General features: G+C 36.3%; 1 protein-coding gene and 1 long non-coding RNA gene across 4 annotated transcripts in view; one reads left to right on the forward strand and one right to left on the reverse strand.

Annotated features, from left to right (window-relative positions):
* LOC141417512 (uncharacterized) overlaps positions 1–6,788 on the forward strand; it is a 47,338-nt gene extending 40,550 nt beyond the window's left edge. The window contains exon 4 of the long non-coding RNA XR_012442143.1: positions 5,141–6,788. This is a non-coding gene — a long non-coding RNA (uncharacterized lncRNA). The remainder of the gene's footprint in view (positions 1–5,140) is intronic.
* The window catches only part of Spag6 (sperm associated antigen 6), a 58,690-nt gene that overhangs the window by 22,083 nt on the left and 13,574 nt on the right, over positions 1–23,033 (reverse strand). For all 3 annotated transcript variants that reach the window (XM_074056529.1, XM_020167452.2, XM_074056528.1), the window contains 2 exons: positions 18,860–19,026; positions 15,289–15,472 (listed from right to left, as the gene is read on the reverse strand). In XM_074056529.1, the coding sequence (XP_073912630.1) occupies positions 15,289–15,472; positions 18,860–19,026 (351 nt within the window). The remainder of the gene's footprint in view (positions 1–15,288; positions 15,473–18,859; positions 19,027–23,033) is intronic.

A 23,033-nucleotide genomic window follows, 5' to 3' on the forward strand; every position in this document is an offset into this window, starting at 1 on the left:
GAGTAAGCAGATGTCAGCTGTTTAAGCTCTGACAATTCTGCACTTCTCAATAGGCAAGCATTTTATGCATGGTTTACAATAACAGAGAAAATTAAAGTACCAAAAATTTACCAACCACACTAATTAGTCAGTATTTTGTGCTATTTACGTGAGTAAACATTAGCGTGAATCTTGTGCCAATAATGTCAATTTTTAAATTCCTTTCACCTTGTAATACTTTTAAAAGATTTTTTAAATCACTTTATACAAAATTAAAAGTTGTGTTTTCATTGTACATTAAAAACACTTTAAAAAACAAGATTTACAACTGATCAACATACATATATATAAATGTTAGTGTTTAGATAAAGGAATAAATTTATCCTAATCGTGTTACATGTAACTCCCTTTTTAATACATATGTTGATTTACTTGTATGACCAGGAATAGCAACTATTAACACATTTTAAATTATAGAGGATGAGAGACAGCCAGGCAGACCCATGTACTATATGTGCAAAAAACTGTCTTTTCAGAAGGATAAAGCACCATGCGCAGTTACGATTCTACTTTCACTGTATTTGTGGACTCTCATTGAATCACATACACCCATTTCTACCATCTCCTCCTTCCAAGTTCTGTTATTTTCCCAGATTTGTAGTGCCTTAGCAATATATAAATGTCTTGTCGAGTTAAAATAGCTATTTACCACATCACTTAAAGTCTTTAATGTGAAGAAAGTACAATGTTTAATTTTTTAAAAGATTGGTAGTATCACATTTTCTAAATGTTATCAAATATAAATCAGTGTCCACAATTTGTTTTCCTTAAGTTATCATAATTACCTTAGAAGTATCAATGTTGTATAAATGGTTTACTCATTCTTTCATTAAACAAGCATGAATGGAAGTTTACTATGTGCCAGGCTCCATCAACTCTGATGCCAATGACACACATCTGTGAATTAACACTACATTCATTAGCAAATATGTTTTAATTTTTTAAATCTGCTGTGAAATATGGAATATGATGGGAAGTTCATATATAATCTTAAGAGCCAAAGATAGATGAGAGAAAAAAAATTAAAAAGAAGAAAATAGCAGAAAGACTGGGGTATCCACCTAGCAATGTAATGGGTTCCTTGGAAGCAATCTCCAAGGATGGAGTAGCAGGAAGACCCACAGGACAGCAGGTGCCACAGGAGATCACCCAAGGGAATTGAGAAGAGAGTATGAAGTATAATGCATGTAATTTTTTTTTTTGGGGGGGTTTGGTTTTGCTTTTTTTTTTTTGGTGGTACTGGGGCTTGAACTCAGGGCCTTCACCTTGAGCCACTAGCCAGCCTTTTTGTAACGGGTATTTTCAAGTTAGGGTCTCATGAACTATTTGCCCAGGCTGACTTCGAAACTTGATCCTCCTGATCTCTACCTCCTGATTAGCTAGGATTATAGGTGTGAGCCACTGGTGCCCAGCTTGGTTTTGCTTTTTTATTGCAATTTCTAAATACAATACTCATTTTTTCTGTTACTTATTCCATGTTCCTTAAAAATTCACTTTAATACAAATTAAACAGGTGTTATATGCTAGTATTAATTTTACATGTACCTCAAGAGAGTGTGAGGATTAATTAATCCTCACTTTCATACATGGGTTCTAACAGTAAACCACAGCTCTTTAAAAGTACTACTAGGGGGCTGGGCACAGTGGAGCATGCCTCTGTTTCCAGCTATGTGGGAAGTATAGGTAGGAGGATTGCAGTCCAAGGCCGGCCAAGGTAAAATGCATGAGACCCTATTCAAAAAATAACTAAAGCAAAAAAGGGCTAGGGGCATGTCTCAAGTGGTAGAGTACCTGCTTAGCAAGGCCCTGAGTTCAAACCCCAATACTGCCAAGAAAAAAGGAAAAGAAAAAGTACAGAAAGCCTTAAGACCATGAACCACAAAATAAAGTGCTATTAACAAAAACTCAAGGTTCTTTTTTAAAAACATCTATTACCGTTTTTATAATCCCTCTATATTTTATGTTACGTTTGTTGAATGTTTGCTAGAGCGCCAGATGCTCCATCCCTTGTGTACTACAATGCTAACAGTAAAGCAAATTGCTCTGCAGACTTATTAGTCAGTCCTGTCCTGAGCTGATTTCTAATCTCTCTAGAGTAGTGATGTTCAATGTGAGGAGACGGAAGGTAGGCAGTAAGTTCCCAAGGGCCTGCACTGAACCTAGCAACTTTGTACTTGCTTTTTTTTTTTTTTTTTTTTGGCAGTACTGAGGTTTGAACTCAGGGCTTTGTGCTTGCAAGGTAGGTGCTCTACTGCTTGAGCCACATTTTCTTTTTGCTTTGGTTATTTTTGGAATAGAGTCTCACTTTTTTTTTGTCCAGGCTGGCCTAGACCACAGTCCTCCTATTTATGCTTTCCACAATAGCTAGGATGACAGATCCAACTTTTTCTGTTGAGATAGGGGTCTCACAAACTTCTTGCCCAGGCTGGCCTCAAGCTGCAATTCTCCCAATCTCTGCCTCCCTGAAGCTAGGTTTATAGACAAGTGCCACTAGCACTCAGCTATACTTGCAGTTTCGTATTCTTTACATTGCCAAATGTATATAGTCCCACAAAGTCTGGATCTGCTTCTGAGCGGCACACACTGTTCCTTAGAAATGATATTGTCCTGCTACCTTCATACGTGCATTAGATATATGCCAGTTCATAAACAGGTAAGAATGCAACAGAATACGTAATGCATGTTACATATTCCACAGGCTATTTCATCCAGCTTCTACCCATCTTCAATGGCACATCCTTCTCCTTTTCCATGACTGCTTCCTCTGCTCTCTCTATGCCAGATACTGTTGGTTTCTCCCCAGTAGGCTTTGTCAGCTAAGGCATGGATTTGTGAACCCAGCCTGCCCAAAGGGATCCAAGTGGAAGTCAGCTGAAAGCACCTGTGATGGATTTTTCTCTGTAATAAGCTGAGATTCACAGGAGAAACCATCACCTCTTTTTGATGGATATGGCCTTGTCTGCAAATGATATCTGGACCCCTACATCCATCTTACCACGAGAGCAGAAGAAATCACTACTATGCTGAGGAGGCTTGAGTACAAAAATGGAAAACATCCAGATCCTCTATGACACCGTTCAACTGCATAACCAACTCTGAGACTGCCCTGATGCTGAACTTTATGTCATATGAAACAAAGATGTCCTTACTGTTTAGGCCACTTGTACCTGATATTCTGTAGCTTACAACTGAAAGCATCCTGATATAATGCTTTTCTCCCTCATGCTTGCTGTACGCACAATTTCCTCTCTTCCTTTGCTCATCAAGTGTTTGTTAAGAACTTACTACTGGCTGGAAACTTGGCTGCATCTTGAGGAAGGAGAATAGAGTAAAACATTGTTCGGTTCTAGAAGCCCCCACTCCGGCTGTGTGCACGCTGATCACCACCCGTACAGAGCTAGGAGCCAAATCTGTGCAGCGTACAGAGGCATTGTTCTGGGATGTAATTCCCACCTTACTCCTTTCTCCCCTTTTCCTTTCTTCCATACTTTTCTACTCTAAAAAGACAGTAAGAACCAAAACACCTACAAAATTTTGTACATCTATAAATTACTTCTCATAGGAGAAATCTCAGGGAGCTCAGTTTTAAACTCTAATTTAGAAATTAGCTTTTGGATTTTCATTTAATTACCATGCTTATGAAATAAAAGATTGACATGCACAGACTTACGATTTCATCAAAGTTTGACCTAAACCAAAAAAAAAGCAGTGAATGAGCCATGAAATTTATCTTTAGTATATGAAAATACCTCAGCCTCATTTTAAATTAATTTTCAATATTACAACTATAACTTCTATTATGCAATATCTTTTCTTCAATATTAAAAATATTCTATTATGCAATAAAAATTAACATACTCTTATATTGTTAATAATGCGATTTAAAAGTGCTTATAACTATGTTTTAAAATGCAAAGGGGATCTGGGGATATTGCTCGGAGCTTGTGTAGCAAGCACGTGCTAAGGCCCTGGATTCCATCTCCAGCACTGCCCTCCCTCCTAAAAAAAAGCAAAGGAAGGGCTGGAGGTGTGGCTCAAGCAATACAGTGCCTGCTTTGCAAGCTTGGAGTCCTGAGTTCAAACCCCAGTCTCATCAAAAAAAAAAAAAAAGAGAATAAAAAAGCAAAGGAAAAAGGAAACATGTTAAACCAACATACTAACAGTATTTATAATCAGGTTGACTATACTATTGGTAACACATTTCTTCTCTAGTTGCCAATTTTTTTAAGCATGGTTATTTAAAAAGATAAAGATTAGTATAGACATGTCTTCCACACATACAGCTACTGCTGGGTGGGGCTAACTGGGACTAACTATACTAACATTACTATTATAAAGTAAAAACAAAGAGGATTTTTAACTCATTTCTCAATAAAGCAGAAAGTTTCTAGAAAATGGTGAGCTATGCATTTCCTTGAAATAAAACACTAGACTGTATAATTCTCCTTCTTTGAAAAATTAGTATTGCGGAACTAGGTGCTGGTGGCTCACACCTGTAATTCTAGCTACTTGGTGACAGAGATCAGGAGGAGAGTGGCTTCAAGGCCCGCCTGGGCCCTATCTTGAAAAACACCCAATGCAAAAAAGGGCTGCAGAGTGGTTCAAGTGGTAGAGCACCTGCCTAGCAAGTATGAGGCTATGAGTTCAAACACCAGTGACACCAAAAAATAAATAAATAAAGAAGTACTACTATGTACTAGAAAATTCATTTACCGTTTCACACGTGAGCAGCTGCCTTCATTCTTGCCCTTATTACATTTAAGTTAAAATGCTGTCATTTTTAAATGTCAGGGTTATTCATTTTTAACCATAACTTGAGACTATAAATTGTCAAGAAGAGAATAAAATTATTCAATACTACTTTCCTTATTTACATATACTAAAGCCATTTTTGGTTTAAATGTAGACAACTGAATGTAGAGTCTCAAAATCTGTGATCAGCTATTTTCGAGCAGGAGTAGCTCATTATGAAGAGCTAGTTGTCAATGAAGGAAGTGAGGCAGCCTCTCCTACCACCGCTACCACGTGAGCTGTGAAAAGGCACTCTCTGTCTCTCTGTTTTCCTATAATTCTTTTTTGTTTTGTTTTTGTTTTCTTGCAGGTGCTGGGAATGCAATTCAGAGTCTTCCTGCATGCTAGGCAAGTGTTCTTCTACTAAGTTATATCCCAACCCTCAATCTTTCTTCTTAAATTATGTCATGACTAGTTGTCCAGACAAGTAACTTAAATAAGTGAAGGCAAAGGAGGTCAGAAAAATAGGGCACTGGGGAATGGCTGAAGAATGGGAAAGTCAAAGCCCATCAGTTCTTAGCCTCCACCCAGCGTGGCCATACAGGAACATAGGACTTCTGTTGTCAGACTTTTTTTTAATGTGAAATGGCCTGGCTTTAAATGTTGGCAACTTTATTTTTTAAAGAATACTGTGTGATTCAACAAAGTGCAGGCCAAATAAAACATATCCATCTGTGTAAATCAGCTATAGCTTCAACCACCATTTACAACCTCACACTTAAATTTCACACCTTCTTAAACCAACTATGGGGGACTTTCTGGATATGCAAAGGTAATGTTTTTTCCACTTTTAATTCTTGAAGTCATGTTTTGGGCTCATAAAAGAAGAACCACTGTTATGATTACATAAGAAAATTCAGGGGAGAATTCTAGGAAACTGATGAAAACTAAGCATTAGCCAAAAAAAAAAAAAAGGATTAATTTAAAGATATAATACTCAACTAATTTTGCTGTTCATAATGGATATTTAGAAGAGAAAAACTTGAGCAATTTTTTTTTTTCAGTACTGGGGATTGAACTCATGGCCTCATACTTGCTAGGCAAACGCTCTGCCATTTGAGCCACACCTCCAACCCATGAAGAGGCTCTTCAAAAAGTAAAAAATATGTATCTAGCACACAGATTTTAAAACTCCAATAGAACTCTAATTTCTTTAACTATGTCTTTATTTTTCAAACACTGCTTTAACTCTAAGCCCTACAAAAGTTATATTTCAATCTGTTTCATTAAAAAATGTAAGGTCACAAATCAATCATTTTTTTGTACTTAGGCAGCTGTATTTCAGTTTAAAGATGGGCTATTTTTTTAATCTGGTCTTCAAAAAATATATAACTATATCACTTCAAAACCTTTTTTGAAATAAAGCAGGTTAGAAAATACACTTAAAATTTGTTTTACCACTTATGATAGTAAACTTAGATTAATAATAATCTGTCATACCATTCAACCAAACTTTTCATGATTAGGAGAAATTATAATAAAAACAAATATGGTGCTGTAGTTGCCAAAACTGGTTATTTACTGGCCATACTCCAGGATGATTTTAGTAACAGCACTTCCAAAGCAAAAGAAAGTCATTTAATTTTTGGTTTAACCCAACTGTTTACAACTGGTTTGGTTATCTACTGTTGTGTAGTAAATCACACCAAATTCCACCATTTTAGTTTCCATTGGTCAGGAATCTGGGAGTGACATAGCTGGGTGGTTCATGCTGGTGGCCTTTGCTCGAGGCTACAATCAAGGAGTCAGTTGAGGCTGCAGTCACCTGAGAATCCACTTCCACTCCCCTTACAGGAATGTTAGAAGGAACTTGAGTCTCTGTCGTGGGGGCTTCTCCACAGGTTGTTCATTGTGAGGCTATCCCCAAAATGAGTGAATCAAAGACAGGATCCAAGACAAACGCTGCAGTCTTTAATAATCCTTCAAAGTCACATGCCATCTCTACTTCTATGCCATATTTCCCTGCCACACTGGGGTGGGGGAGGGAGGGGACTACACAAGGATGTGAGTAATAAAGAGTAGGCATTGTTGGGTCATCATGGAGGCTGCCTACCACAAAAACCTTTCCTCCTTACCAACACATCTGACAGAGGCAACATCCATAGGCAACAATGGCAAAACAACCTTCAGTTATAATTTTGAGCTGCATCTCCAATTGCAGGTGGAAGTGAGAAAAGCATGGATAGGGAATTTCCATATATTATGAAAAAGTCTCATGTGGTTTTTATTTCTCCTCCCCACCCACAAATGTCATTTTTTCCTATATTCATCATTTCCATGTCACTTTTCTCTGTGCAGTCTTCACAGCCCTAACACGGAAGTGCAATGTTTGAGACTAAGAGTTAACATATATACATACATTTGCTTTGAAGGCAAAATAATTCTGGCTCCTTTAAAAAGTCAAATGAGTCAAACGGGGCCATTCATCTGTAGATAATGGGGCTTTAGATAGAAATTACAATCACCTGGGATGGACCAACAGCACTTACAGGGCTCAAGTATAAAAAGCAGCTTCAAAAGACTGTAAGGGGACCAGTAAAAGTGCCTACTTAGCAAGCAAGAGGCCCTGAGTTCAAACTCCATACCATCATAAAACACTTAAGAAAAACTCAAGAAGCAGAGACCAGAGAAAGTGGGAAAAAGATGGATTTGGGTATGGCCTTGAATGACAATAGGTAGGAGAAAATGCAAAGAACTTTTAGCCCCGCCCCCACCGTCAATTTAGCATTTGACTTTTAACAGCTGAAACAAGCTGAGTAAAGCAGAGTTACGGAACAAACAGGTCTGGGGTGCCCTTGTAAAGAAGAAAATAACAAAGCATATTAGGTGGACTCAGATCTTTACAAAATATAAGTTTTGTATCTAGAAGCTTTTTTTGTTTGTTTTCCACTTGTTTTATAAGGCCTTACATCCATAGTTGTGGATTCATTCTACCTACAGTTTTATATTCCTTTTAATAAATTAAAAAAAAAAAACCTACAGGAAGTACATTATTATTCAGACTTTACTGATACTCATTTCTGCTCTAACCCAGTACTAGGTAAGAAGTCCCTGCCTTCAAGAAACTCAGATGCATGGAGAAAGTAGATGGTCAAAGGCTACAGGTTCTCATGGAATTCTTTTTAAAAACAGGCAAAGAAGAAAGGAAACAGAAGAAGGAAACAATAACAAAACATTGGGAGGTTAAAAAAGTTACATCAGATTTTTATGAGAGGTCTCTGGGTATGACTCAAGTGCTAGAGTACCTCCCTAGCAAGTGTGAGGTCCCTGAGTGCAAACCCCAGTGGTCACTGCTGGTCAGCAGTTGCTGTGCCTCTCCCTGCATGGTTCCTTTGAACCTCCTCATGGGTTTCCATGGTCTACATTTATTCCCGAGGATGGTGCTAACTCAACATTTTTAATGGTTGCCTAATATCCCACTAAGTATATGTGCTATCATTGACTTAAGCAGTCCCCCACTTTAGGACGTTTAGTTGTTTTTTGGTTGAGTTTAGTTGTTTGCTATTTTAATGTATGGTATAATAGATCTCTGTAATTCAGATTCCATATTTATCTGTTGTTTTATATCAAATTATCCAAAATTTAGAGCTTAAAAGATCATCACTTATTATCTCTTAGTTTCTGGAGATCGGGAATCCAGGAGCAGCTTAACTAGTTTGATCTTGGGGCCTCTCATGAAGTGCTGGCTGTCAGATTGTCAGTTTGGAGTTGGGGGTCATATGAAGGCCCAACTGGAGGTAGGTCTGCTTCCAGATTTACTCATGTAGTTGCTGGGAAGTCCCAGTTTCTAGCTGACTATTGGAAACCTCTATGCTGCATTAGTGTCCTCATGACATGGCAGCTGGGTTCCACTAGAGCACATGACCAGAGAGGGAGAGAAAAAAGTGCACGTTTCCCCATCCCCCAAGATAGAATTCTAATCTTTTATAACCTATGCTCACACACACGAGACATACGTACGTAACTTCTGCTGGTCACCCAGACGAACCATAATATACTGTAGCAGGGAACTACACAAGAGTGTGAGTACCAGGATACAGTATCTTGGAGGCTGACTACAATAGTGACTAGAAAAGTGAATCAAGAAGCAATTTTGGACCCGAACATTGCATGCACATATGAATAAATGAAAGAATAAATAAATAAATACAGGAAGAGGAAATAAACAGTTAAAAAAAAAAAGAAGCAATTTTGTCCAAACTCAAGAAACATGTCTTAATGTACTGTTCAAACTTGGTTTATTTCCAAACCACTAGTGTACCGTTCCCTAATCCACTCAATACACACATACTGACATTTTTCCCACTGGAATTTACATAAAACCAAAAATGAAAACTTAGACTAAAAGAATTTCAGGTGCTGTCAGGTAGAGGAGGCTTCCTGCAAGGCAGAAAGGTTTTCTTCCCTTCTCAGTGGTGTGTGACACTCCCTCCTATATTCCAATGCCCAGGGTCTGTTGAGTGGCTGTCTTAATGTAGCAAAGTTCTTAAGAAAAGAAAGATTCCCCTTTGGCCAATGTATTAAAATGTACCTCATGATTCATCTTTCATTTATTCTAATATATCATATATGCTTTTTTATACAGTACTGTGTTGTACATTCCTGTCCAATGCTTGCCCAGTTGTCTGGATGACCTTTATGCTCATCTGCATCCATTTTTCACCTTAGATTATAAAGTGCTAGAGATGAGATTTTAGCCAATTTATATTACTTTATTCAGTTAGAAAGATATGGTGACAACACCATACCTAACACCTAAGTGCCTTGCCTACTTTTCAATGATTACGATGATGATGATGTTAAGGAAATTTAGTATTAGCCTCATCTATAAAGTTACAGACCTGAGTGACTTAGGAAGCTGAGGTTAAAGGATTATACTCTGTTCCACATTCTGAATTCTTTTTTAAAGCTGGGCACAGTGACTCATACCTTGCAATCCCAACAATTCCAGAGGCAGAGATCTGAAGGATTAAGGTTCCAAACCAGCCCTGGCAAAGAGTTATCAAGAGCTTCCCATCTCAACAAATAAGCCAGGCATGGTGGTGCAAGTCTGTGATCCCTGCTATGCGGAGGCATAAAAATGCAAGAATCTACCTGAAAAATAAGTAAAGTAAAATAGGCTGGACACATGACTCAAGTGGTAAAGTGCCTGCCTAGCAAGCACAAGGCCCTGAATTCAAACCCTAGTACTGCCACAAAAAAAATTTTAAATGAAAAAAAAAAAGTTTTAATTTTACTAAGACTTCTAAGTAAAAAAACTTGTGAAAACTAAAATGTAGAAGCACAACATAGTTCTTACCAGCATGCAAAGTGAATTCTGAAAATGACCAACAAATTAGATACCACTAAGTAAATAAAGTTATAAGTAAAATGTTATTTTAAGAGACATTTATTTTCACCTTATCCTTTCTTCACTAACACGTAAGTAATTTAGAAAGACATTTGGGAAGATAAGTGCTAGGACCAAATACATGTATAATCCCATTTGCCTTTACGTTTGTAAATTTCACAATCCCTCCAAGATAAAAGAAAATATTAAAAAGAAAGGCAAAAACCAAAAGATGTTACAGAAATTGTTATTATTTACAGCCATCAGTAAAGACAGTTGTCAGTAAGACCTTCAAAATAATTTTTTTTTGAGACAGGGTCTTCTCATGGGCTAAAGTGATCCTCTCACCTCAGCCTTCCCCACACCACCCCACCCCTGGTACCTGAGACTACAATAGTGTGCCACCATGAGTTCTTAATTTCTAGGCTCTAGTTTCCTTCTCTGTATTCATCCTCTCTTTAAGATATAAAGCGCAAAGTCCCTAACACTTTTCTCAGCTATTTATCACTAGTATTTGTGTTTTTAAAAGTTAATTACTTTGAAAATTGCTAAGACAGTAGATTTTAAGTGTCTCACCACAAATAAATATGTGAAGCTTTTTAAAGCATTAATTAAATATAAGTGCTGAGGGTGTAGCTCAAGTGGTGGAGTGCTTGCACTCTGAGTTCAAACCCCAGAACCATCAAGAAAATTTTTTTAAGTTAATTATAGCTTCCTAAGACATTCTGTACTATTTAGGCTACTGATATTTATACATGAGTAGTAGAAGCATATTTGCAAAAATTCTAAATTTTAAAATCCTCTTCCTTTCTCACTTCATTATTCTATATGTTAGAAAACAACCAAACTGGCCAGCTCTGCCTTGATTCTTTCCTTACAGTATCTGTTTAGTAAGATATAATCTACCAAATGCTTCTGTAGTGTTCACATCAGCCACTGAGCTCCTCAGTGCTACTGAGTTGGACATAAATCAGGTCAACAGAGAAATACAGTCACACATGTGGAAAACAGTCATCAGGGATTAGAGACAGAGGTATCTGGTGAGACTTTCAGGTTTTACAAGGAGCTTAAAAAGAAGAATGATATCTTCTGCACTCTTCCTTCCTCACACAATAAAAAGAATCTCTGAAAAGTTTTTAGTTGTCAAACAGTTCCACCACAAACTATATCTGCCCAGAATAAATCTTCTAATCTCACTGCTTGTTTCCTCATCTATAATATGACACATAGCAGTAATTCAAAAGTTATAGAATACCTAATCAAATGTACTCCTTATTGAGATCAAAGTTTATTTATTTACTTACTTATTTATTTATTTTAGCTAAGGCTCCCAAGATAAGTGCTTAACTGATTTTTGAACCCAAATGTGGAAGGTCATTCACTCAAAACACTCCTGGCCAGGCTACTGCCCTCACTTCAGCCTGTACTCTTAATTCAAAGTCACCTTCTGCTCTAAAACCCATTGGACGTGCTTAGGCTTGGGTGAGTCTGCCCAGGGGGAGCAGGGAAAGAGCCTGTGACCTCCTGAGGCTCCTTCCTCCCTGTGCTGCCCTCCCAGTTGCTGCAGCAAAGGAAGCCCCATGGCAGCACAATCCTGTTGTTCCTCCTACCTCACCCCTCACCCTTCCAAAGACAGACTATAATCCTTGGAAACAGTAAGAGATTTGACTTTGGTTAGGTAAATAGACATATTAACAGAATAATTCTGCAGAGAAAGAGTAAAAAGGAAAAAAGACAACTAATCTGAGAATTTTACCAAAATCACTCATTTCTCTTCAAAGTAAGAGGTAAAAATTGTCATGTGTATTCAATAGCTAGTCCAATCCTAAAAATTTAACACCATTTCTGGTTGTCAGCACCCTGTTCCCTCTGATTGTTAGTAAAATGTTCTTGAAATCTGTATGTAACGATAACCTAGAAATTGTGTTTTTCAAATAAGCAAAAGTCAAACAATGCCCATTGGCCTCTCTCTTCTATTGAATGCTTATTTTACATTTTTGTTTCATAGAAATAAAACTTTTTCCTTCTACTGTACACTTCTATTGTATACTTCATTTCTTTTCCCTCTCCATTTAAGGTCTAAACATTTCTTAAACTGTCTAACCAAACATTTTATCACTAATATTGAAAACACTGAATGAACGTCTTCCTGCTAAACTCAATATATTCTGCCTTTAGGAAAATATTGAATCAGAAAAAAGTAATCTAAGTACTGAATTCATGTATAATGATTAAAAGAATTTAATCCTGGAACAAGAGAAGAGTTTTACAGAAACAGAGTAACTAGAAAAATGAGTAATGAGGTATAGAAATGGGCTGTGTACTTATTTATCAATGTAAGGTCAATTAAAGAATGTTGGAAACCAATTTTGTTCACATAAAAAAAAAAAAAAGGAAAATATTGAGAAGTGAATCAGATTATTTGGAGGCAAATCCTCTATTTTCACTGATTTGGATGTGAAGGATGACTTCCAAAGTTTGCTATATAATAATTACTTTTCCTACAGAAAATATATATAGCAATCTCTTCTGGGAGCTTCTGGGTCCCAGGCCCCTAACTACTGTGAAATACTGAAATTACAGTGGGAATTCCATGTGGGAGTCAGATTATAGCCAAAAAAATTGGAATGGGGTCCCTAAGTCAGATCATATTTATGAACTATAATAATTTCACCCAGACTCAACAAAAGGAAGGGATAGAAAGGTTATCTCTGGGTCCCTACCTGACAGTGTATCTGTACAGCTGTCCCTCAGAGCTCTTTTACACCATTCTAAAATACTCATGTCACAATTTATAACAAATCCTTCTGACATATCAAAAACATACTAAATCCACTCATGTCGTTTCCTGAGATATCCAATTTCAGATTTAAAACACTGCATTAGTTTTCTCACTCAACATGTACTAGACAGTAGTCTAAACTAAACTCTAATCCAGTAGTCTAAACCAAACTCTAGATGCTAAGGAAAGGGTTTTAATATATTGATTCTAATCATTCAAAGCACAACAATAGTTTTCTTTCTCAACTCAGTTTCCTACTATTTTATTTCTATTTTGTCTCTAGCAATGTCACTATTTTAAGAACCAAATTAAACATAGTCATGGGAAATCCTCTTCCTGTTTCTGTAAATATTCCATACTTTTTCAGGAAATATCTAGTGGAACTATATAGTACAGAAGTCAGATTTAGACCCAAATTCTGGTTCTGCCATTCACACAACTTAGGTATCCTAAGTCACCCTTGCTTTCTACATTCAATGGGGAGAATAATACCTACCCAGGGGCACTGCAATCAGAATGAGATCATGTATCTGAGACATACAGCACAGATCCACGCACATAATCATCACTCAATACATAGTAGCTATGATTTTTACAGTGCACACACTGAAAACTCTGGAGGTGAAGAAAATACATCCTTAATTCTACTACCCTACTAACACAACACATATTTCTTTATAATTTATGTCCACATAAAAACTTATTTTTACATTATTGTAACTGAAATATGTAATTTTATTCTTTTTAACATAACCGCCTTTCCACATTACTATGTAGGGACCATAATTACCCCTTTACTTTGCTGCATGATATGCCATTAAGTGGATTACTATAATTTAAATACTAAACCTCTATCAGACATTTGAGGTGTTTTGATATTACAAATAATGTTACAATAACATTTTCATGAATATAGCATTTTCATTCTGTAGGATTCTTACCTGAGGATGAATTTCCAAAGCAGGCTTTTCAGGGTAAGCATGAGCTCTTTCATGGCTTACATTAGTTTTGTCAAACTGCTTTCCACGTGTTTAGACAATTTATAACTTGTCTTCCAATATCATAAACATTATTTCATTTTCTTACTTTTTTAGACAGGGTCTCACTATATTGCCCAGGCTGACCTCAAAGTTGAGATCCTCCTGCCTCCACCTCCCTAGTAACAGATTACAAGTGTGTGCCACAGCACCCAGCTAAATATTATAATGTCCTCTCCAATATTCAACACTAATACTAATAGCTTATATTTACTGAGTACTTACCAAGCACTGGTCTAAGTACTTTACATACATTATTTCATTATCCTCACAACAAATCTTGGAAGTAACTAGTATTAGTTACCCTCTTTGGCAGATGAGGAAGTAAAGGTTCAGGAAGTTCAAAAGCAGCTAAGTGATAGATAGTACTTGAACTCAAACTCAGATCTTATCTAACACCACAGCACTATTAGCCTCATGGCTGCCAGTGCTGCTTTACCCTTCCTCCCCTACAGAACAGTAGATGGGAAAAGATGTTAAACTGATGTTTCAATATGCAATTTGTTGGCAACTAGCAAAGTTGACCATTTATACATATGCTAAAAAAATTTTTTTTCTTCATATGTCATTTGTTCTTAAGCAGCTTCTACAAATTGGTGGCAGTGAATCTCTTCCCTGTGTATAGCTTATCAATATGTATGTCAGCACAACCTTCTCCCAAGAGGCCCCATACCTTCTTGATGACTTCACTGAGGCATTAATTTATAGGAGAAGGGACCCTTCATTTTCTTCCTCCTCCTTCCTGCTCAACATGAGCTGAATACACATATTTTCTACAAAGATATGTCCATATCTTTTCACATCACATACTCATGTCATAAGGCTCCTGGTTGGAATGACCTACCATGAGTGAGAGTGAAGATTCAATGACCACTTAAGGGTGACAAACTACAATAATCTGTTTAGCTGAACCAGTTTACCAGGGACTGTTTGTTTATTTGTTTGTGACAGGGTCTCTGCGTAGCTTAGGCTGGCCTCAAACTTGTGATCCTCCTGTGTCAGCCTTCTGAGTGCTGGGATCACAGAACCACCATGCCTATCTATCAAGGCTTTTGAGAACTAATCCATTCCCCTACACCCTGTCACTCTTTCCTCTTTCTCCCCATCTTCCTAGTTCCCTTTTGCTAAGACAAAGACTGAAATATAAAGGTATTTTGTGAATGTGTGATCCAAACAACGTGGTGATCATTCAAAAATGATCTCTCATAATGGACAGAAACATCCTTAAAACCCCATCTATGGCTTATTAAGCAAAACCAGATTTACCTAATGAATTTAACTTCAATCAATTTTCAAATATGTTCCATTACCTGCATTATGTCTTGCAATATATCCAAGTGCCCAGGCTGCAGCCTCCTTGACTCCAGGATCAAAATCTTCCAAACATATCACCAGTGTGTCCAGTGCTCCACAGTCAACTATAGCCTGTGCAAGCTGAGGGGAATGTTTACCAACTGCCCGCAACACAAAGGCTGCTGCTTTCTTGTAGAAACGCTACCAAGGTAAAAAGAGCAAACCCACATGAATTGAGCAATTACATACTTCAAAACCTAAAACAGACCAAAAACAACATAAAGGTAACATTAATACAAATAAAGCTCAATAGCTTTTGAATATAAAAGATGAAAAATTACTGCAAAATCATTTGATTATTTGATATTCCCCCATTGCTTCTGCTCAGTAAACTGAAAAGACAAAGGTAAGTTTTAAATTATATTTCGAATATTTTATTCTGAATCATGCACTTGGAAATTATAAATAAAACATTGTGCTTTCTCAAATTCATAAAAGAATGAGATTTTAAGTATCTGCCTTACACTGAAAAGTGCTGTTTAACACATGGGAACTCTTAGATTGTTAGCATGTGTAACTAAACTCTCTGTCAACTAACTAATTCATTTCCTTTACTTGCCCTTAAGTTAAGAAGCATGGTAGGCCTTTCATGACCTCAACCAATCTTTCTGGTGTCCTAAGTTACCCTGAAATAACAACCTGGTTCCAAAATGTACTTACCAATCACCATATAAACAGAAAAGCAAAATATTCATAATGTATTTAAATGGCAAATAAATAAGCTAAACAATGGGATGTTATTAACACACCCTCTAGAAATGCCTTTTTGATAAAAGCAAATTACCATGATATGAATTTTAAATACTGCTTCATAGTTATAGTATTCCTACATATAAATTTTATCTGATTAAGGAATGAAAAACTGAAACATGAGACTAAACTGTTCTCTTCATATTGCTAAAAAAATTTAAATGTATCGGAAACATTTGGCTATAATATTGCTTATGGTTAAAATAACACAGCGATAGTCTTGTAACTCTTTTATCAATAAAACCCAATTAGTCTACTTCACATTGTGATTCATTCATGATACAACATTTTGTTTATTCATTCATCTGTGGATGGACAGGTTGTTCCCACCTGTTAGCTATAGTGACTAATGCTGCTATGAACTTTTGTGTGACTTTTGTAAGAGAACTGTTTCTTTTGGATGTATAGCTAGGAAGATAACTGCTGAGTCATATGGTAACATTTAACTCATTGCACCTGCCAAACTATTTCCAAAGAAGGTGCCCCATTTACATTCCTGCTAGCCTAGAATTTCTGCTAGAGATTCCATTTCTCCACATTTTCATAAACACTTATGATTTTTCTTTCTTGTTTTTTATTATGGCCATCCTAGACGGAGTAAAATGATATCTCATTGTGTTTTCATTTGCATTTCCCAGTGACAAAAGTTGTTGCATATCTTTTCAGATGCTTGTTTGCCATTTGCAGGTATTCTTTGAGAAATACTTATTCAATTTTTTTGCCCATTCTTCAATTCAGTTGTTTTTCTTTTTATTATGCAAATGGAGAGTTAATCTTAAAGATGCTAAGAAAGATACGTGCCTAGGTTATGATAAATTAGCAGAATGAAATGGATAGGCCAAGACCCTACCCCTACCTACAGGATCCTTAACTATTATGGAAACCAAATAGGCAGAACTGAACAGAAACAAAGAGTAGCACCAACTAGGAGGGGGAAAAACTTGAGTTGACAAGCTCATTTACTTAGTTAAAAAAAAAAATGCTTTATCTAACTTTCCATTAAATACATTCTCTCCTTCCTTTTAGTTGCTTCTCTGTCCCTTACTTCAAGGTCTCTTTTATTCTTTCCACATTTTACCTGCATATTACAATTGCTTAAAGCAACTATTTATTTCCTACGGGCCTACACTCTTCCTTAAAATAGATCCTGTAGTTTTATTTAAAATGTGCAAGTACAGAAATACTGCTTTATGTATAATTCTCTAAAAAATTCAAATAGATTGTCTCCTTAAATTAACAGTAATGGAGAAAATTTGCATAATAGCTCCAAAGCAAAAATACCCTGAAGAATCTTTTGTAGTGGTGACTTTGTGGTCACATATTGTTTTAGTTTCTGCTTATTGTGGTAGACTTTTATTGCTCCATCTATTTTGAATGATAGTTTTGCTGGGTAGAATATCCTGGGGTTGAAGTTATTTTTATTCAGTGCCCAGAAGATCTCACCCCACGCTCTTCTTGCTTTTAATGTTTCTGTTGAGAAGTCTGCTGTGATTTTGATGGGTTTACCTTTGTATGTTACTTGTTTTTTCTCTCTTACAGACTTCAGTATTCTTTCTCGGGTCTCTGTACTTGTTGTTTTAATGATAATATGCCATGGGGTAGTTCTATTTTGGTCAGGTGTGTTTGGTGTTCTGGAGGCCTCTTGCATCTGTATGGAAATAGATTTCTCTAGATTTGGGAAATTTTCTGTTATTATTTTGTTGAATATATTACGCATTCCCTTTGCTTGCACCTCTTCTCCCTCTTCAGTGCCCATGATTCTCAGGTTTGGTCTTTTGATGGAGTCAGTGAGTTCTTGCATTTTCTTTTCACAGGTCTTGAGTTGTTTAACTAATAGTTCTTCGGTTTTTCCTTTACCATTTCATCTTCGAGTTCTGAGATTCTGGCTTCTGTTTGTTCTGTTCTGCTGGATTGGCCTTCCATTTTGTTTTGCAATTCTGTTTCGTTTTTTTCCTGAGGTTTTCCATATCCTGAGTTGTTTTCTCTTTAATGTTGTCTATTTTTGTCCTGAGTTCAATTATCTCTTTATTAATAGTGTTCTTTGTTTCACTTTGGTGTTTATACAGTGCTTCTATGGTTTCTTTTATTTCTTCTTGTGTATGTTCTCCCTCATATGTGGACATTAGATCAAGGGCAAACACAACAAAGGGATTGGACTTTGATCACATGATAAAGCGAGAGCACACATGGGAGGTATGAGGATAGGTAAGACACCTAAAAAACTAGATAGCATTTGTTGCCCTCAATGCAGAGAAACTAAAGCAGATACTTTAAAGCAACTGAGGCCAATAGAAGGGGACCAGGAACTAGAGAAAAGGTTAGTTCAAGAAGAATTAACTTAGAAGGTAACACATATGCACAGGAAATCAATGCGAGTCAACTCCCTGTATAGCTATCCTTATTTCAACTAGTAAAAACCCTTGGTCCTTCCTTCCTACTATTGCTTATACTCTCTCTTCAACAAAATTAGAGATAAGGGCAAAATAGTTTCTTCCAGGTAGTGAGGAGTAAGAGGGGGACAAGGGGAGGGAGTGGGGGGGGGTAAGAGAGGCGGGGGGGAAGGGGGGAGAAATGACCCAAACATTGTATGCACATATGAATAAAATAAAATTTTTTTTAAAATACCCTGAAGATATTACTATGCACAGTTCAGAGAATTTGAGGTTGTATTAACACTCTAATAATTCTAATGCCCACAGGCTTGCAACTGTGCCCAAACTATCAATTTTTTAAAAATCTAAAACAAAAAAAGCCACATTATTTTTTGGAAATTCTTACATTCTGTTCTGCCAATGAATAAACAAGCTGTGGAAGAATATCACCCTTCACAACTGCTTCTGCTAAGTCATCATTGTAATTGGCCAGTCTCCCAAGAGCCAAAGCAGCAGTCTGTTGAATTGTTGGAACCACATCCAGAAGAAGAGGCCTCAGCAAAGACATCACACCTGAGATAAATTATGAAAAACAGAAGTCAGCAAAATTTAAATTAAAAAGCAAACAAACAATTCAGCATATATACGTAGACAAGAAAATCAAAGGTAAAACGTCAGTAGAAACAAAAAAACTTAAGAACTGGGCATGGTGACTCACCCCTGTAGTCCCAGTACTAGAGAAGCTGAGGCAGGAGGATGGAGCCATCTGGGGCTACATAGTAAGACTAAACCTAAAACCTAATGGGATATTTAGAAAGCGTCTAACTGGGCAAGGCACAAAATCATACAAGCTGTAACTATTAAACAAGCAGCACAGCATGGAAATAAGAAAGGCTCTGGGCTTTGGTAAGAGTTTAAGTCTCTCATTTAGCTATGTCACCTGAGAGGGTTGTCACGAGGAGTGCAGACAAAGCTTATAGAGTACAAGGTGTAAGGCCTAGCCCCTGGTGGGCAGGAAGGTGGGGGTAGGTTTACCCCCAGCCTTTGCAAATCCTATTGTTCAAGACTCCTTTCAAGTCTTTTCTTCTCAATGATGTCTTCTATTTGGTCTTTTCTCTTATTCCAACTAAACTTACACTTTGTTACAGAAGTTTTATTAGGATCTGTCTCACAGCTGAGAGAGCTAAGAGGGCCATTTGACTATGGCTTCATATTCATCAACTCAGGTGTGATGTCTTTGCTGAGGCTGCATGAATATTATCTCCAAATAAATTCCTTGAGATAAGGAAATATAATGTATTACTAACTCTCATAATATTCATTCTAGCATTAAATGCATAATACATATATCACCGCCACAACAATAAAAGCAGCTTATTGAGTACTTATTATATGAAAGCATTGTTCTGTACACTTTTTTTTCCATATTAGTTTACTTAACACTCATAACAAACTTATGTAGTAGGCTCTCATTGTATCTATTTTACAGATACAGGCTAAGGAAAGTTAAGTAGATTGTTCATAACTAGTAAAAAATAGAGCAAGGTTTGACTTGTTACTCATAATTATTAAATATATATATATTTAAATATGTTAAATATATATATATTTCTCCCCAGTTTTTAAACTTGATGTCATTACATCTTTTCCTTAAAAATATATCCTGGTAATATATATAAGCAAATAGTACAAGTATTCTATTATCACATTTATATCCTGAAACATTTGAAATAGAAAAAAGATAACATTTAGACCAAAGCAAAAACACCCTACAGATATTATGCACAGTAGAGATTAGACCAAAATGAGAAATAGTACCACTAAATAACATAAGCAGAAAACAATACTTATCATAGATACATTTCATGTTGTGACCTGTAGCTTTTCCTAGTTTCTACTTTCATTTAAACATTATTTTTATGTCTAGATTGGTTAGATTACATGGTCTTCTATCAGGTCACAACTGCCACGCGTGAATACCACGCAGACTAGTTAGAAGGCTCCTGCTCACACTCGGGTATAGCTTAGGTTAAATGAGTTCAATGTTCATAGATGTTGTTTATGTTATTATCTAGACTTTTTTTTTTTTTTTTACAGAGATAACTTCTGAGGTCTCACCAAAAAAAAGCCTAAAGCACAGAATAAGGTAATAGAATAACCACCAAATGTTGACACAGGTTATTTATGGACATAAATTTGTCGATCTCTTCCTTGTAGTTTGCTTTATTACTTTCATTGTTGTTTTACTGTGGTAAAATGTGAATCACAAAAATTACCACTTTGACCCTTTTTAAGTGTATACTTCAGTGGCATAAATACCACTCACAATGTAGAGCCATCACCATCTGAGAACCACCAAACTTCCCCAGTGGCCACGCCAATCTACACTTCTACCAGCAAAGTTCAACTTTCCTCTGTCCTCAATAACAACTACTGTAAAAATAACAGGATCCTCGTGGGTGTGAAACAGCATCTGCTTGTGGTTTTGGTTTCCCGAGTACTAATGCTCTTGAGCATATTTTCACGTGATTATTGGCCTTTGTACATCATTTTTTGGAGAAAAGCCTATTTAAGTCCTTTGCCCATTTTTTAACTGGATTGCTTTTGTTGTCAAGTATTACTTCACATTTTTATAATGAATATGTACCATTTTATTAAAAGAGATCAATACTATAAAGAGGAAAGCTAAATTTATTAACATGTATTTAAAATTTCAAAATAAATGCACTATTGAGGCTAAAAAATATAAAGTATGCTTAAAACAATTTTTTCCCACTTGATATATTTATGTGAAGGCAGTGGTTTATTGTCTTTTGAAATGTAATTGGGAAATCAGTCTATGCTCAAGAACGCTTAATTGTTATGTTAAAAATCTGATGAGTTAATTTATTTGGGGTTATAATATTTCATTTAATTATAAGGCCTATTAATTATAGCACTTAGCTAATCAACCACAAACCCCCCAATTTTGGAAATTTTCAGTTTACAATTTAGAAGTAAAATATTTTACCTCCCAAAATGGTATTTCATTAGTCTATATTCAAAGGACTTTTCGTCTTTATATGTTTTCTCCATTTTTCTACTGCATCTGGTTCATAAAATGTAAGGCCAAAAAATGACTCATAATTCTTTTATCTATTCCTACGTCCGATATCAAAGTTAAGCTTCTAAGTCAATGCTGCCGCCCGATCGTAACTGTCCTATACGCTTTAGTTCAGACAACAGCAGCAACCTGAAGAACTGCTACAATATCTGAAAAACAAGGTTCTAGTGAGGAGCTAGTGACACTGAGATCTCCTCTGAAGACCCCAATATGTACTATCTAATAATATTTTAAAAGTAAGAATTCAGGGCTGGGGGTGTGGCTAATTGATAAGAGTATTTGCCTAGCATGTGAAAAGGCCCCAAGTTGAATCTCCGGCACCACAAAATACATACATAAATAAATAGAAAAAATAATTCATGTATTGTACTCTAACATCTATAAAACAATTCTGCCTACTCTATGAAAGCTGACAAAACGGTGTGAAAATATTTCTAGAATATAATTTAATGATAAATCATGATCACCTTCACATACATTTTGATTGAGTTCCTTTTCTATTTTTCTTGGATGTCATATTGGAAACATTCCAAATAACCTAACTAATTCTGTCCACAGTCATTCATTCAAACAATATATCAGGGTTAGACAAGTGGTAAAAAATAGAGACGTACAAGCAGGTGTGGTGGCACATGCCTATAACTCCAGTACTTGAGAGGCTGACACAGGATAATCTTGAGTTGGAGGCTACCCTGGGCTACACAGCAAGACCCTACCTCAAAAAAAAAAAAGGAATGTACTTATGAGTTAAGGCATCACCTACTGTCAAGAAACAAACAATGTAGTGGAAAGATTATAAAACAGCCTTAAAATAATCATAACTCTTTCATTTAATTCCTTATAACACAATGTAGTCAAAATTACTTTGGTTTTGCATGCTGATGGCATATAGAAATCATCAGGAAGAAAATGCTAAATGTATCCAATGACAAAAAATAACCCATCCATTCTTACATTACATGCATATAATTTACACACATATCACCTTCATCTGCTGTGTTCTATAAAGATATTTAAACAACTCAACTTTGCTCCTTTAGAAGGAAGTATTTTCAACTATAGTTCTTCCAGTCTGTGCAAATGTATTATAATAACCTTTAAAAGTATCTTTGTAGGATTGAGGATGTAGCTCAGCTGTAGAGCACTAGTCTGGCATGTGCAAGGCCCTGGGTTCAATCCCCAACACAATAAAAAAAAAAAAATGTACCTTCGTAATTAAAAAAAAAAAGTCTGCACACCTAGCCTTTGGTCTTTTTATGTCAGAATAAGGTATCTTGAGCTGAATGAGGTAGTGTATACACATAGTCCCAGCTACTCAAGGCAGGGGAATGGCTTGAGCTGAGGAGTTCAGGGTCAGCTTGGGCAACATAGCAAGACCCTATCTCTTAAAAATATAAATTTTAAAAAGAAGGATTTTTTGTTCTCCAGGTTACCTGCTATTAGCTTTGTTTTAATTTTTAAATTTTATTTCTTTTTA

The sequence above is a fragment of the Castor canadensis genome, chromosome 15, assembly GCF_047511655.1.
Source record: "Castor canadensis chromosome 15, mCasCan1.hap1v2, whole genome shotgun sequence".
NCBI classification, from domain to species: domain Eukaryota; kingdom Metazoa; phylum Chordata; class Mammalia; order Rodentia; family Castoridae; genus Castor; species Castor canadensis.